Below are 17,335 nucleotides of genomic sequence, written 5' to 3' on the forward strand. Positions count from 1 at the left end.
AAAACCAAAAAAAGTACTGAAAAACTAACAGGAAAGCATGATACCAGACACTTTCATAGGGACAGCTTCAGAGAAATATATTTTGTTCTCAAGTTCTTATGCCCTGAGATGCAAAAAAAAAAAAACAAAAAAAAACCAATGGAAAAAGCAGCATATGAATGGGAAAAAAAAAAAAAAGAGGGAGATTCTTCAGTTTTCTGATGAAAAACTAATGAGTTGCTACTATTTGTTTGTAATCTCTTAGATTGTTCTTACTACTTGAAATCATGTACCCTCTTATGTAGAAAACAAAAAATATGCAAACAAAATATAAGTGTGTTAAAAAAAAGTCTTCCCCACAGATATTTTTACTTAACACAGGTACAGAAAATCTCTGCCTTAGAATAGCAACCTTCTAAAAGGTTGAATTAGGGAAATAACAATAGTGCTCTCAGACTACCTGACACAAAAAGGCAGATGACTCTGGAGGCACAGCATACAAATGCTGTTACTTTCATTCAGTACTACAATGTTGTGCTATCAGCCATTAATTATCAGTTATTGTTCTGAGTTCCAGAGATAGATAAATGATTTGAAATGACAAATGTTGACGCTGCTTCAGACTGTGCCACTACTGGAACTAGCATGTCAGAACTTGGTTACATTCTCTGACTGAGTTAAGACTTGAAACAAGAAAGAAAACACCTACTTGTCACATTAAAATTAAACCAATTTTAACTCGAAATACTCCTCAAGTTATAGGTAGATGACTTTAGAATGATTTTGAATTGCAACTGACAAGCGTTTTGTATAAGAGCCTGCCTGTACTCTAGCATCCCAATATGAATGTCCAGCAGCCAGCACTGGAGCTTTAGTCTCCCCTGGGAAGAAGCAGATTGCCCTCTAGCGTACGTTGGAAAAAGTGATCCTGAAACAACCAAGAGGAAACCTCCCATCAGATTAACAAAAGATCACAGCATTTAAGGAAGTCAACCAACAGTTTCTGCAATTAGTTTGATCAGTGTTAGATATGTCGATTTGTTGTTAGCACTGTAATAACATGTAGAGCTTGAAGAAGTCATTCAGTTTCTGAAAAGTTCTGAACTTGATGCAAGATACTGCACTAAAACTTCATTATTTTTGATAGAAAAGTGAAAATATTCCCAATGGCTAAAGCAAAGGGAGGACAAAAACAGCTATTTCAAACTGGCCAGGTGGTCAGTTGACCCTGTCTCTGTAAGTCAAATTTTCAAGAGAGAAACAGCAGTAACTCACGATTTGACTTAATTACAGGGTGCTATGCTGAACACATAATAATAAAAATCAGTACAAGTCTGAGTTTAATTTCATTACTGTGCCGAAACAATCAGTAAACATGGGTTTTGTTGTATCACCAAAGTCTCTTGAAAATAGAAGTACGACCTTTGAGAAATCTACTTTTCTGTTGTCCATGGTCACTAACGTAAGTAAAATTGTATCCTGCAACTGAAGAATGAAAGCCATATTATCATACAATTAATTCTTTCTTTATACAAGATTGTATTCAGATACTGAGCCCACTTCCCACTTATTGCAATACCCAAGAAAGAAATTCTGCATTCAAAACAGTAATGAGCACAATTTCTTTTTCTTTTTTAAAATACAGTCAGGAACCAAGCTGAGTGTTTAATATAGTTTGCCTTTTTGAAGCACAATATGTTTTCTGCTTTAGACAGCTAAGAATCCCTTACAGATTATTCTAATTTGCTAAACTAAAGCATTTGGCATTACTTTTCTGATCTAACTTTTTATTGTCTGTATGCATGGATTTAATTGGCACATCCTAACAGATGGAATAAATGCAGTTAGCACCACAAGTCTCAGCAAGTAAATTAAGACTGATGTAGATGATTACACACTTGAGCTTAGAATGAAAGGTGTACACAGTGCATGAGCCAAAATATATCTTCATTTGTGTATCAGATTTGTCATTTCAAAGAGCAGTTAGGATGCTGTAAGAAAACGTCTTCCATGAAAGGTAATATTTAATCCTTTTTAAATTTATAACTCTGAAACAACGAGAGACTGACTGACTCAGATGCTGCAAAGACAGCTCATATATGAAAACTGATCCAACTTCAGAAATTTACCACTTATTTTTTAGGTTATTTTTTGTTTGATTATTTGTATCAATCGTTTGTGCACTGACAGCCACAATATCCAGCAATGCACCTGCTTAGCTATAAAAAAAAGCTATACTCCATAAACCATACAAAAAAGCCAAGAAAATACAGACATGGCACCTATCTCCCAAAGCCTGAGATTTAAGTCCTTCCCTGAAGCAGTAGGCATACACATACTGGCAGAGTCACTATTCCCATAGCAGCTAAGGTAGCTGTTAAAAAGTTTTTGTTTCCAAGCTACTACTTCACACGGATATTGTATTAGTGATGTCAAAAAGCGTAACACATTAACAACAGACAATGAAAAAAAATTGTTTACATTTACACCTTCTATTTTAATACATGCAAAGGAAAATTTTTGTTATCATACAAAATGACTGGATGGGCTGCAGCTTCCACAGCTCCAAAACCTTGAAAGAGTAAAACAAGAAAATCATGCAGTTACTTCTTGCTGAGAAGCCAGAAAAGGCTTATTTGATATGCCTTTAATCTGCATATAAGCAAAGCCTACTTCTATTTTCTGTTTCTAGGTATGAAAAGCTAAAAGTAAGTGCAGTTCCATTGAATAGCCTTCAAAGAAAGCAGCTTTGCTGTAACCTGGCTGCTCCACCAGGAGGGTGACTGCTCCAGACTCTTACCAGTGCCAGTGTGGAATGGCTCACGATTAGGGTCATACTCACTGCTGAGTATGACAAAAAATACACTGAAACCACAGCTGTTGAGGGGGATCAAGTCTCTGAGACCTTCAGTACTAACCCAGAGAATGATGACCTAATCCAGGCCTCTGGGTTCATCTGGGAATAGTCACTATAAAGGACAGTTGAGGATGATGGTAACACTACCTTGCACTGAATTCTCAACTTAGCATTTAGTGCCTGACAGTCTGTCACTGATTTAGTTCACCTGCCCACATCCCTTGTGTTCTTTGCTACATTAGCCCAAAGATTTTCCTTCAGTGTCTGCACAGCAACACTGCTCCAGTAGCAGTAACAAGAGAAAGGCAAGAGCCACACAAGAGAAGAGTTACTACTAAGACTGTGTGCTGAATTCCAGCCTTTACACTTTCCACTGACCATGCCTAGCTGTGAGTGACAAAGCTGACTGATGCAAGTTACCCTAAAAAAAAAACTAGAGTGGGTATACTCCTGCCTGCCCCATTTACTACAGATGCACCAGCTCCTCTTTGGAAACAGTCAGTTCTTCTAGCAGTCCTCTAATTAGCTAATTATCATGCTTTAACATCATCATCATATTTCCCCCTTGGCACAGACCAATCTCTTCAAGTCCCATCCCTGAAAAGTTTTAATGTTAAGGAAACTCATTTTCAGTCTTCAAGAACGTAGGACTTTATACAGCACCAAGCACAAGACTAGATGTTCAGAATCCTAAAGTAATCCTAAAGGACTTTCCCTCGTCTATCTCAGGGGTAAAATATACCATAATCTCTCTCATTTATTTGCATTCAAAAGTAAAACTGATGCGAAACAAGACATAAATGTAAGCAAATGACAGTATTACTACAGCATTCTTAATATGTTTCTTAATTCACTACACTTTATTTTCTCATGGCATTTTGCATAATGAAGATTACCTGGGGGTGTCAGCATAAAAATGTCAATGTGGACAGCTGCAGCTTAACAGCCACAATAACTGCAGCTATGAAATTTTTAAGAGATGTAGTGTTTTGGTGGCAATTACAGTTATTGATATTCCTAAAATTCATTTAGGCTTTTATTGTAACTTTAGTAACCAAAAGAAATGTAGTCTATGATATGACTTTGCTAAGGATAAATTGTCACAATCTCAACGTTATTAAAAAACCTGTTTGAATGAATTTAAACTGAGAGTCATATTAAAACTTTCAATCAAAATAAATTACTCTTGATGAAAACACTGAATTAAAAATGATTTAATATTGGTCTAATTTACATGTGAAGAGTACAATTTTATTCAATAAAACAGTAAATATTTTACTGATTAAATACAATTAATTTTTGTTAATGTACCCAATAAAAAAAACACACTTCTTTGACCCTTTGGACATTGTTCAGGTTAGCCTCTCACTGAAATCTTCTATTCAAGAAGCAGTAAACTAATCTTTAACTTTGAAAAGCAGCATCCTGGGATTCTAAGCCTTATGCCTTGTGCCAGCTCCTGATCTGCCTTAGTAATGTGTGATGTGAAAGAGAATTTGACCTCTCCCTACTTAACATTTTGTTAGCAGTTGCAGCATTATTACTGAAACAAAGCACCTCTATCAGAGGATAACCTCTTCCTCCACAGCAGCTCTTATCACAGAGAAAGATGGGTATTCATACCGCTACTTCTTGACTCAATTCTTTGATACAGCATGATTTAACTCTGCAAAATGTTGTATTTCTGTAAAACATAATTTAAATCTCCCAACCATTAACCAGGCACTACACTAGGACACTTCCTTACATCAGTCACTCTACTCTACAGCTTTAGTAACCACTGCTCCTTTCACTCTAGGACAGCTGTTTTCAAGTTGGAATCCATGATTTTCTAAGGGCTATAAACCACTTGAAGGACCTTAGCAAAATGTAAGGAATTAAAAGCACACTATCTAAAAGCTGATATTCATTATATAAAGCTAAGCAGGTACAGTAGAAAAGAGACAACATGCCACAAGCTAGAGAACTATTAAAACAAAACAAACAACCATCACAGCGATCTTGATCTTTTGGCTCCCAGTATGTGTAAAAAATCTCTCTCAATTTTATTGGTGTGTGCACTTAGCATTTTAATGGCTTAACAAATTACATGTTGCTTCATTGGCCTTTAAAAATGTTTTCCAGGCAGCTATAAAAGTGGAATCACTGCACAGTCTTCTTGTTAGAAGCTTAACAACAATGGTACCAGTAGGAGAAAGGGAAAAAACAAAAACAAAAAAAAACCAAAACACACAGTGATTTTATAATTAGCATCAGCACTAGGTGTTTCACATGCCATTTTCAGAAGCAACTTGTATTCTTGACATCTTAGCTGTACTTCTCTACCTAATTATACTAGCTTATTTAATAGAAGACGCTGTTCTCCTTATAAATCTTACACAGTTTACAACCTTAGGTAATCATAGGTGGAGAAAAACTACCATTGCACATCTTCATTAGATAAGGACACTGCCATCAATAAGAACAAAAGGAAAAGAAAACCACTGTCAAACAGGGAAGCTCTTTTTAGACCTGACTAATAGCAACATGATGTCCAGTCTTAATTACTTGTCGAAGTTATGCAAGAAGTATCACTCAATAACCAAAGAGATGATTCCTATCCAGTATGAATTTTACAAGTTTAAATTCAAAACCCACTTTATACTGATGTTCAAATACGTTTGCCTGAGACTTCAATAAATGAATGAATTATACAAAAACAGTGCATAAACATTTGTTCAAGGAATTTCTTCCTGACTAGTCATTAACTAAATCCAAAACCTCATCCCAAGCCAAACCAAAGATATCTTTCGCAGTGAGAATGCATCTTCCCTTCTGAAGACGGAGTCTGTCTGTACTGAAATTTTGCCTATCAAACAGAAGATGTCATATATATTTGAAAGGTAGGTATGAGGAACCACAGACAAAAGTACTGCTTAAGTAAACAGTCATGCTGCCAAGTAATACATAATACATTTTCATATATACTCTAGAGTTGGCACATTCACAGTACTGCAAATAACAAACAAATCCAATACTGAAATAACTTACTTCTGAATAATCCTGTAACAATCAGAAAAATTAAATAGCAAAGTCCTTATAAATAAGAGGTATGCCTGATTCCTTTAGGAAGGCTATGATCATTCCTACCATCTCCTTTCTCTTACTTCAATTCCTAGTTGTGTACTACAGTTTGTCTTTTACACATGCGAGATCATGTCTTAATATTGCTACTAAAATGTCTGTGACTAACCTTAGTCTCTGTTTATAATAGTCTTCATCTCCATCATCTCTCCATCTCTTTACTTTGCGCTTCCCTACTGTATGTTCTTCCTCCTCGGAGCTTGGAAAGTAATCAACATCACTTTCAGCTTCTTTAGAATCCCGCTTCACCAAGTATTTTCCCTTTCCTGACGAATTCCCAAGTTCATAATCAGAATCATTTTCAGCATGTGAAGGTGCCTGTTCTTCCTCTTCTCCAACTGCTTCTGGATCAAGATGTTCCTCATCATGTAGATGCTCAGATTCTCCACTATCATCCTCCTGTCCAGGCTTCAGCTTCTTAGTCTCAAAATAATTTTCTTTTGGAATACCTGGTTTTGAATGAACCTGAAGGGCATGCTTCTGAAGTTTCTTCAAGTGTTTTTTTAAACGTTTATCTGTTTTTGACAGAGCTTCACCTCTTTTTTCCTTTGTAGCAGATGCGGGAGCTATGCACTGAACATTTTTGGCTTGTGCTTTCTTCTTTGCTCTTTTCTGAAGGGATAACTTCTTTCTCTCGGATGACAGCTTAGCTTGGTCTGCTAAATACTTCTCAAAATCAGATGCTTCATTTAGCATTAGTCGCCGCGTCTTCTTTTCTGGCTTCTGAGGTATTTTAGTTCCAAATGGGGTCATCTGGCCTGTACGAATAAGCTCTTCCCACTCTGTTTCCTGAACAGGCATAAGCATACTGCCAAGAGACGACGGACCAGGTTCTGTAACAAAAACCAAAATAACCACGTCCTCCACACTTTCTGATTAACTCAGACACAGGAACAAAATCGTGTATAAAAACCAAATGAATTTAAAGCTCAAACAAACTAACATAACACAATATGAAAAGTTCAAAGAAGGCAGAAAGCAACAAAAAAGGTCAAAACAGACTTGTCCTTTTCTAAATTCAAATTACTTCTAAAATTTCATATAGGAAACAGTATATGTGTTATCAGAATGCTAATTCCTCTGGAGTAACACAGAAGCAGCAGCAAGAACTATCATAAAAGAGTAACGCTCAGCGTCGCATGAACTCTAATGTGCCCCCTATACTTTCAGTTCAACATACTATCATGTTAATTACAACAAAACACAGCGTTCCCATAAACAGTAATACTATTACTAATTGTTCAGATTTTTTTATAAGCTTGACATATGAGGTTTACATTAAGCATACCAGGATAGAGTCAAAAATATTAAGAAAATCATAAGATATTGTCTACCCCCCCACTCAAAAACAAAAAAACCCGTCCTATACTACAATACCATTAGGATTATGGTTATTAAAAGTCAGACTGACTACATAGCATACATATTGCCATCAATGAACATTACAGTTAAACCACACACACAGTTACTATACTTATTAACACAGTTAAGGCAAATGTAAATAGAAAGCAAAGAAGAGGAAATCTCTTGAATTCAAGAAGCTGAAGGGAAACACCAACGTGGAATCTATTAAGAAGGTCCAAAATTTACAGCATGCTACTGTATATGCTACTTAAAGCATATAAGTAATGATTCAGTAAGTAACAATGACCATAGGGACTGTTCAATTTCATTTCTTCTGTCTTGGGCATCATACACTTTCCAGCCACATTTCATCACAATAGGTGCCTGAGTTTTCCTGTATTAACTTATTAGAAGAAAAAAGGCTTAAAATGCTTTTCTGCTAAGAAAAGTTTACTGAAGTTTTCGCTCTCAGTGAAGTCTCCTGTTTCAGGAGAGAAACATGAGCCATGAGATTCATGAATCATACACGAGACTCAGAATCCACATCTGCAATGAACACAGAGCATAAGGACACATCGCAATAAGGGGAAGTGGAGAAAGAATCAATGCACAAGACAATATTGTATAAAATCCAGCACTGCCCTTCTGAATACTGCAGATAGCAATTGAGTGAAACAGTTATGCTAGAGTTACAAAATCCAATCTCAGTTTGTAGAGGGCAGTGAGAAAAAACAGTGAAACATTTGTATAAGAAACACAGAGGACAAATATTGCTGCGGAAGCTGTTTTTTTTTTTTATTACTGTTTTAACATAGTACAGTCTGATAGAAAAAGAAGCATTTCCCTTTTACATTTCTAATGATAATTCTCAACAATAAGAAAAGAACAATTTTGTTAATGTTGATTGATAGCATCCAGCATATAAAATGTAATTCAATCATGACGTTAGTTGTCATTATCAAATTAGCTGTGAAAAAATGTTAAGATTTCCAATTTATTAAGCCCAATACTCTAAAGTGCATCAGTCATCCCTGCTGAGCTGAACAAGGATTAACATTCATTTTTTAAAACTTCCCACATGAATATGCCAAGATCTGCAATTCTGCAGGTGCAGAAAATAAGTGTTCTTAATATTCTCTTTGAAAACAAACCACTGAAATTTATTTCCTTATCAGCAAAGACCTTGCAAATTACCTTCAAACAACAAAAAGCATTACGTCAAAGCACAGCAGAAGTTTCAGCCTTCTCCCACACATACCTTCATCATCCTCGAATTCTATTTCATTTACTTTATCAAGAATCTCAGTTCCACCAAGAACTGCTTGGAGACGTTTCTGTTTTGCTTTTATCTTCTTTAGCTGTTGCTCCTTGAATGACAATTAGGTACATCATTAAAACTTTAAGCTGATTCATAATCCTACTATCCTTTTAAACAATACTAAAGCTATAATACTTGCATTATTTTCTTCCAGAAAGTCATACTCAAATGTTTAAAGCATCACATTTAATAAAAAAAAAGCACAAAAAGCAACACCAAGTGCATGTAGTGTGCTAACTCACAGAATATGCATAACTTGATGTGTACGATCATTTTAAAACACACAGTAAGATACTACTATTTATACACACATTTCAGGTGCTCATTAGGCATTTTCATGCCCATCTCTCAAGGCCATTTCATAACTATTTCAATAGTAGGAAAAGAAGCCCTTAAACTAACAAGATATGCAGAGAATATAAAAAAAGATGTTCATGACTGAATTACTGGCAAATAACCTATTAAAACCACTTATATTTATTAGGATTTATTTATCACCCAGAAGTTTTGGAATGTTTGTTTGAAAAGTACAAAAAAATGCAAATCAGTCAGACATCTTAATATATGTTTATACATTATTAATTCGGGGATGGTTGCAGCTGCTTTAACAGAAAAATCTACAAAGGAAAATGCTTTTGAAAAACAAGTGAAAAAATGTAACACTACAGACATTATAACAAGTGTAGTTCATTACTGCAATGACAATGATTCATACCTATTTCTTCTGCTGCACCTTCTATCTGACTGTAATGTCCTCAGCTGTGTATTTACCAGTAATGTTGCAATACCCTTGGTGTTGCTAACCTCACTTATGAAACAAGAAATTCCAAATAGTAAAACAAACACATAGGCAATGAAATTTTCCTCATGTGTAACTTCACATTTTCAAAATATTTCCTCACTTATAAACATAATTCAGTAAAAAATAAAAATGAAGTTTATGATGCAATCAGCTTTTTTTTTTTGTGAAGGTTCTGTTGCCTGCCCAAGTCCTCATGTAGCTTTTTTCATATCTGAAAGTGTACTTGTTCCCAACCATTTTCCTTGCTATTGAAGAAATTAGAAAACATTCCCTGTATGACAGCTTGAAGGAATCCCCTCTTAACAGTTACTAACTTCTCATCTCAATAATGGAGCAATTCAGTCTTCTTTTTACTTTTTCTTTTTTAAATACTACAAAAGAGTACTAAAAGGCAATTCTCCATGTACAGTTCAAGATGAGCTTCACATAGAGCATCTGCCTCCAAACACACTCTGATTTAATCAGACTCTTGAGTTTATTAAGCCCACTTCTACAAATTACAGTTTTCATACAGAGACTGATTCTTACTCTTCAAAGGCCATTAGAGATGGCTAACAACAGGTTTCCAAAGAGTTATGAACTTCATCTGCTACTAACTTCCATGACTTCAGGTAATGTGGGATCAGGAAAACATAGCATACAATTCCCTGGTGACACTTTAGAGATAAGTATGATAATCACGTATATTCCCACTACTTCCAGCTATTTATTCCTAGTAGTAAGTAGCTAGGCTGAGCCACTATTCAGTACTTCTTGCCCCCACCCATCCTTAATTGAAGAAATTTTGAGTACAGCATTACCCCAGTTGCTAAAACAATCAAAAGAATAACTAAAAAGAAATAACTGAACTGGGTCAATGGCGAATAGCCCGAGATTGGAAATAAATGGGGACAGTAAGCTTTTAAGTTGGACAGTCACTATAGGAACTATTAGGTGCATTTCCCAGAGAAAAACAGTGAGAAAATCTAAAAACTACATTCTTAATCAGAAGTTTTTCTTTTCTTCAATCTCCTTCCCATTCACAGATGTACAGGTCTATTGCTTACATTACACTGACACCTGTTAGACTGCTCTACAACTACTTTAACTGCTATGACAAGAAAAAGCTAGAGTAGCTTCTGCCAGATCAGCAACTTACAACAGCTCACAAAAGTCAGTGATCCATGATAGTACAATAAGGATACAATGAAAAAGGATTAGGAAAAGGAAGATGGGAAATGAAGACCACGAGAGCCGAGATTTAGATCAACTCTCAAATCATGCTCTAACAATGCTTTGCTATTTCTTGAAATACTACTAGGACAGGTTTAGTTAACTTAATGCAAATCAGCCTACCAAGCAAGTTTTACAGCTTTATCTGAAATTTAAGTGTCATAACCCTCCACCCCCAAGCAAGCACGTAAACATGAAAGCCAACATCAGCTCCCTCCTTTTCACATTTTAGTTATTTACTTTTATTCTTTTTGGTAGAAAATTAAACCATTTTAAAAGAGAAACAACAGCAATTTTGGACTGACTCAGATCTATATAATTAGGCAAGAATTATATCACAATCCAGACCTTAAGTCAAAGCACAAGCTAAGTACTGGCAGCAGGAAATTAAAATAATCTAATCACCTTGTTATATTTTTGCCGTTTTACAGAATCTAGTTTCCTGTTTATATCTTTGCTGCTGGCAGCCTGAGGTGAAAGTTGTTCAATAATTTTATTTATTTGGTTCAGAGATGTCGTACATGATCTGAAAAACAAGAAGAATGCAAAGTACTATTCAGCTCCAATAAATTAAATTAGAACATTCTCAAATCAGACAATTTAGAAGTCTCAGAATGTTTAAGGTAAGATTTTAAAAGGAGCATAGGTAGGTTTTTAAATAAGCACCTTACGGTTAAGCACTATTAGAAACATTGAAGATTTTAAAAATGTAAACATTAATAACTACTTGTAAACAAAGTTCTACTAATACTAAAAATTGAAGGGAAATGACACTAACTAAACCACTGCTTTATTTAATACTCAGAAGCAACAAGCCTGACGACCACAACAAGCAAGTGACAGTGGTTGATTCTGCTCTTAAAGATGAGCAGAATGCAATTAAAAAACAAACAGGCTACAGTGACAAGCATCAGGGACGGAAGCAGCACAGAACTAGCTAAGATCAAGCATTGTAACTCTTCTTATCAGTTCAGTACCTGATACGTCTTCAATGAGAAGACTTCCTATTAAACAGATTTTTGGGCCAAAGAGTTGGACCTGGAGCTTGCCTTTTTCACTCTGTGCAGTGTTCTGACACTGAACATGGCACTGAGGGACAGGGTTTTGTGATGAGACTTTATAGGTCAGGTTGATGGCTGAACTTGATCTTACAGATCCCCTCCAATCTACATGATTCTACAATATCATACAAGAACCTAAATAAGAAACTCTTGGTCTTAATTTGTACTGATCACAGTCTGATATCATTAAATAAAGACGCTGATTTAGATTACAAAATTATTTCAGGAAATCAAACCACCTGAAAGAAATAACAGTATACGTAGATCAACATTTCCTTACTTACATAGAAACTGGGAAAACGGTAGTCCATAAAACAGTAAATTTGAACCACATACTATAACCTGATATAGTTTGGTTTTGCTACTGCATTTGTTTGCAAGGAGGCATTGCCCCACTCTCAAAAGCAATTATCAGTTTCTTTATTTAAATAGCAGAACATTTCATGAGGATATACAAATTAGCATCTCAAAGAATTATGAAAACACCCCAGGAAACTCTTCTCACCTACAAAGCAACTATAATTCCCCTTATATGCAAAGAAAAGCACTATACTGCTTATTGAATTGTTAGGAAGGAAGTCATTGGATCGCTTATAACTCTTTGGCTCTAGTCTGGACTCTACCATGGTTCACCCAGAAGATGTGATCTGCCAGCTATCAATGCTATCTTCACACCTTCAGTCCTTCACTCCACTTCAACCTATTTGAACCATCCCAATCCCTCTCTCAGTCTTTTTTCTTGCTTTAAATTACAACATCCTCTTGCAGGTCTCTGATCTATTTGTCCTTGCTTCTTTAGCCCTGGAGTCTCTTATAGACTGCTACTGTCTTCTTCCAGAGTGCTTTATTTAACAGGACTGCAAGAACTAAATTCAATCATTTTCTCTTCACACTTCTCCTACTTAAACTTGTGTGGATATTACCCCATCATGCAGCTTCTGCTATGAATTCCATACAAACTACTCAAACACTTCTCACCTAGGCTTATCTCCATTTACGCTTTCAGTGTTACAGAACCAATCAGCTATTACATTCTACTCACACTGTCACTTTTGCTGGTCACTGCATTCAACAAGTCATGTATATCTCTGCATATTTTCTCAAATTCAACTTTCAGACAGACAGATCCTCTTACATGGATGAGTTTCTGCAGATCTACACAAATCATTTGTATCCCCTCAAGAAAATCTAATTTTAAAACTGTAACTGGGAGGTGAAAATACAGGGGTAAGAAAAAACATCTGCATACTTTTTGCAGAAAATATAAAAAAACTGATAGGGCTGCACATCACCCTTTTAATATCTGGATAAATCTAATTGCAGTGGCTTTGGTCATCCTCTCAATGACCACCTTATCATTACTTCCTTCTGCTAAGCAACATCTGAAATTAAGTTCCAGTTTTACACACATACTTAGTTTTACATCTCCACTCCCAACTTGGAAAATTAATGCATATGCACTCCATAAGAGGTGTACAGTACTCTCAAACACTAGAAGACAATACTGATGCAGCTCAGTGAAAGAGATGCACGGGTAAATAATTTTATCACACAGTAATTCTACAGTGTGATTACAAACAGGAAGCTTTAAGATCAAAACTAAATGACGTGGCCCCTATCCCACAGGGTCTTCTACTATCAACATACCAAATTAAGCATTCAATTATTCAAAAATATTCTCGAGGACATCATACAAACCCTTGTGGTAAGGCTGCTCAGGTTGTAATACCCTGACAATATGGAGTCATCCAAGTTACAGAAAATAACTGTAACAAGCTGCTGAAACAAACTAGAAATGGGTAAACACATGAAGCATACAGGATTGAAGAAGCAATACTTGTTTTGAATTACCATTACTTGTTTTGAATAACAAAATAGCATGTAGTTATCCACAGCCTAGGAAACAGATAAACCTTGTGGTAAGGTAGGCAACAAAGTAGAAAAAGAAGGTGCACTCTATATCTCACATCTACTGCCTTGATGCATGACTGAATGGGTCAAATAAGAGCAATGCTTCATTGTTTTGATAGTGACATTCTTTAATCTTTCAGCTTTTAAAAACATGAGGCACTGAGCTTAATTTGATTTCCAGTACAGAAAACATCAGGGACTCAAAACTTACCTTAAGTCATCCAGCACTGACTGATATTCTTTTTCAGCATCAGCTATTTTTGCTGCTTTGTTAGCTTCATTAATTGCATTATCTACTTGCTGAAGAACTCCTTGCTCCAATACATCCTGGTCGTAGACATCAACTCCTAAACCTTTGAGCTCAGCAGCCTGAGCACTATATGAAACGGACTGAATCTGCTGCCTGTTGATATGCAAAAGGGATTGTCCTCTTCTGGGCACCTCCACAGGAACTGCCACAGAAGTGGATGGCCTGCTGTCAGAGTTGTGAACTTCGAAACGATTACCCGGGTCACTGTTACAAATGCCATTTTCTTGTTCAGTTCCTGATTCTTCAGCATTATGAGAGCAAATACTGCTTAGAGTAACAGGGTTTTGTTCTTGAATGCTGTCTGGCAGGTGGCTGTTTTCTGTTGGCATCCTCTGTTTAAAAGCAACAGAGAATGGTAAGAACCATAACACCATAAAAATATTCACACACAAAGTTCCTCATGGAAACAGTATCCTAACAGAAACAAAACAAGCACTTATTTTTGTGAGAAATTGTTATTTTAAAACACCTGGTAGTTTACCTTTCTGTGAGTTATCCTCCACCCAAAGGCTTCCATCTCCACACTAATTTTTACAATCAAAAGGAAAAGAGTGGCAAAAACATCTTAAAGACTACAGTATGATATACTCCTAGAAAATGCTGGTATCAAGAAAAAAAAAAAGCCTGTAACTACTACTCTGTTCATCAGAGTGAACTGAATCATGCATGAATCGTCATGCTCCAGAGGACAACATAACAAAATCACATATGACATAAAATACTCTAAACCAGAAGTACAAGCATTCAAAACAGGATAAGAGTCAAGCATAAAAAGCAAAACATTAGTATTTACTGAGTATTTTAAAAAGCCTGACTTAACTCTTCCATGGAACAGTATGGAAAAGCAGACAAGCTGAATGCAGACAGAAAGACATTTCTTTTTCTGTATTTGTTGTTGGTAAGAGTACAGCTAGAAAAGCATGCTCATTTGACATACAGTCTTTCACCTTTTCACAAGATAAGAAAATACCAGTGACAAGTCAAAGGGCAACTACTAGAAAAAAATGATAAATCTCCAGTACTACAATACAATGCGTCTCACCAGTCAAGAAAATACAGATCAGGTATTTGAAAATCAGACTAGGAAACTAACCAGCAAAAGCACTGCTGTGAACCACTACAGGCTTCAGTTTGACAGCTCAAGACATAGTTCCCTAACATAATCACGGAACTGTGGGTGTTGGAAGGGACCTCTAGAGACCATACAGTCCAACCCCTAATACAACAGGCTTTAACATGGGAACGACTTACCACGGCAACCTTGGCGCTGGTACTGTTCTTCCATCAGCCCCGAAGCACACAGCAGGCCATACCCTGTGCACGATCACCACACACCGTTACCACCTCGCGCTCCCTCTGCACGCACAGCCCACCCCGACTTCCAGCTGCACGACTTTACCCCCTCCTCCAGAACAGGCCCGGACCGGAAGGCCGCGCCAGGACGGCGGCAGACGGCCGTCCCTCGCAGCCGGCAGCGAACCCTTGACGAGATGCGAACGCGAGAAGCTCCGAGTGCCCGCTTCCCCACGGCTTCTGCACGCGGGTCCCCGCTAACACCGCGCAGCGCACACCTCGCCCGCCTTCATCACAACCGCGGCTACTCTGTGGGTCACTTCCGCTTCCGTCAGCGCATGCGCGGTGTTGCAGTGCCGCCCGTTGTCTGCGTCTCGGCGCTGTCCCTGATGGATTGCTAGTGACGAAAGCAAACTTGATTTTCTCCAAGACTCGTTAGGCCTTCTGTCTCTTCTTCCCGCTCTCGTCTCTTTCCCCATGAGGGTCTGGACCCTGCTCCTCTTTGAGCAGCAGAACAGCCCACAGGCTGTTGTTTCTGACAGCGTTTGGCTGGCGGTGAAGACAAGCACGCAGTATGTTTGGGGCTCCTGTGCTTTCTGGAGCTTCACTGCTAGTGCAGCTAGATTTAAACTTGTGGCTCCTGGGGACGATTTGTGTCTCGGTTATACCACAGAACTGCTTTCTTTAGCTGCCCTTTAGCTGTCCTGCTGCATATATTCATGTTGACACCTTTTTTGTTCTTTTATTTTTTACTTTTTGAGTGAAACAGTGCAGATTTAATACATATATGTATAGTGCATTTTTGAGGAACAAGGGCAAATGTGTGAAAGTGATGGAGTCATGATGCTGTATGCTAACACCTAACTTGAATAAACTGCTACAAACCTAATAGAGAAATGGAGCTTGTCCAGTGATTATTGTACATTTATGGCTGGATCCAAAGGAATCCTTATTCTTACAGGTTAAAATGATAGAATCACTAAGGTTTGAAAAGACCTCTAAGATCATCTAGTCCAATTGTCAACCCATCCATACCATGACCACTAACCATGTCCGTCAGTGCAACATCTCCACATTTATGAACACCTCCAGGGACAGTGACTCCATCACCTCTCTGTGTAGCCTGTGCCAGTGCTTGACCACTCTTTCTGAGAATAAATTTTTCCTACTATCCAACCAGAACAAACTTAAGGCCATTAGCACTCGTCCTAGGCACCCTGCATATGGAAGCTTGTGAAGGTTGGGATTGTAACAATGCAGAAGTGTTATAGCTGTTCTGTAGAAGAGTAGCAAAGTTCCTATTTGTGCATGAAAACATAATGTTGTTTTAATCATGAAAGTGTAAGGATGTAGATTAGGATGTACTGGGAGAGAAGATACCATTTATTAGATTTTGGACTTTGACTTCTTTTAGCTTTTGTCCACGTGGATAAGACCACCTGTGAAGCCTTCTCTTCTCTAGGCTGGACAGTTCCAGCTCCCAACTTTTCCTTGGAAAGATGCTCCAGTTCTTTGGCCGTCTTCATAGCTCTACACTGGATGCAATCTTGTGTCTCCATAGAGTCTGGTACTGGGAAAGTCCTAGCCCCTCTAGACAGTAGTTGTATGACATTACCTCAACCCATGTTTCTACAATTCATTGTTGGAATCCAGGCTGTTGCGGTGAAACACTGCTGATAAATTGTGTACTCAGTGATTCAAGCATTTCAAACATAACAAACATTTTTTACAAATTTGTAGCATATTTAACACACTTGCACAGTCTCCATACACTTGATCCAGGAGTAGGAGTTCTGAGTTTTTGGTTTTTTTTTCGTAGATAACTAGCATTGACAGCTATACAAAATATTATATCCTATTGTGTGCTCCATGTGCCAGTCCTCCGAGAAATCAAACCATTTCCTTTAATAAACCACTGGTGTCAAGCCTGAATGAATAATCAGAATTGCTGGTGGCCTGGCCCTTTGTTCATAATAAATATTACATGTTATTAATTGAAGATATTATTTCCCTATCTTTTCATCCCTTATTCCTTCCTGTTCCCAATCTCTGAAAGTCTCAAGGGAGCACAGAACTGGTCTTCTAGGATCTGTAATGTCAAGATCTGAATGGTCAGCAGCAACAA

The 17,335-nt window shown here is 37.3% G+C and overlaps 1 protein-coding gene and 1 non-coding gene across 2 annotated transcripts in view; one reads left to right on the top strand and one right to left on the bottom strand.

The window, feature by feature from the left end:
- The window catches only part of ERCC6 (ERCC excision repair 6, chromatin remodeling factor), a 44,231-nt gene extending 28,753 nt beyond the window's left edge, over window positions 1-15,478 (bottom strand). Inside the window, exons 1-5 of the mRNA XM_065746188.1 lie at window positions 15,169-15,478; window positions 13,819-14,249; window positions 11,041-11,161; window positions 8,562-8,670; window positions 6,069-6,792 (exon numbers count right to left, since the gene is read on the bottom strand). Coding sequence (XP_065602260.1) covers window positions 6,069-6,792; window positions 8,562-8,670; window positions 11,041-11,161; window positions 13,819-14,246 — 1,382 coding nt within the window. The 5' untranslated portion in view covers window positions 14,247-14,249; window positions 15,169-15,478. The remainder of the gene's footprint in view (window positions 1-6,068; window positions 6,793-8,561; window positions 8,671-11,040; window positions 11,162-13,818; window positions 14,250-15,168) is intronic.
- Window positions 11,540-11,723, top strand: LOC136055312 (U2 spliceosomal RNA). Its single transcript, XR_010622829.1, has one exon. It is a non-coding gene; the product is annotated as a U2 spliceosomal RNA (small nuclear RNA).
- Window positions 15,479-17,335: the final 1,857 nt, after the last annotated feature.

The sequence above is a fragment of the Cyrtonyx montezumae genome, unplaced genomic scaffold (genome assembly GCF_038088225.1).
Source record: "Cyrtonyx montezumae isolate F1298 unplaced genomic scaffold, pur_monq_1.0 scaffold_4, whole genome shotgun sequence".
Taxonomy (NCBI): Eukaryota; Metazoa; Chordata; class Aves; order Galliformes; family Odontophoridae; genus Cyrtonyx; species Cyrtonyx montezumae.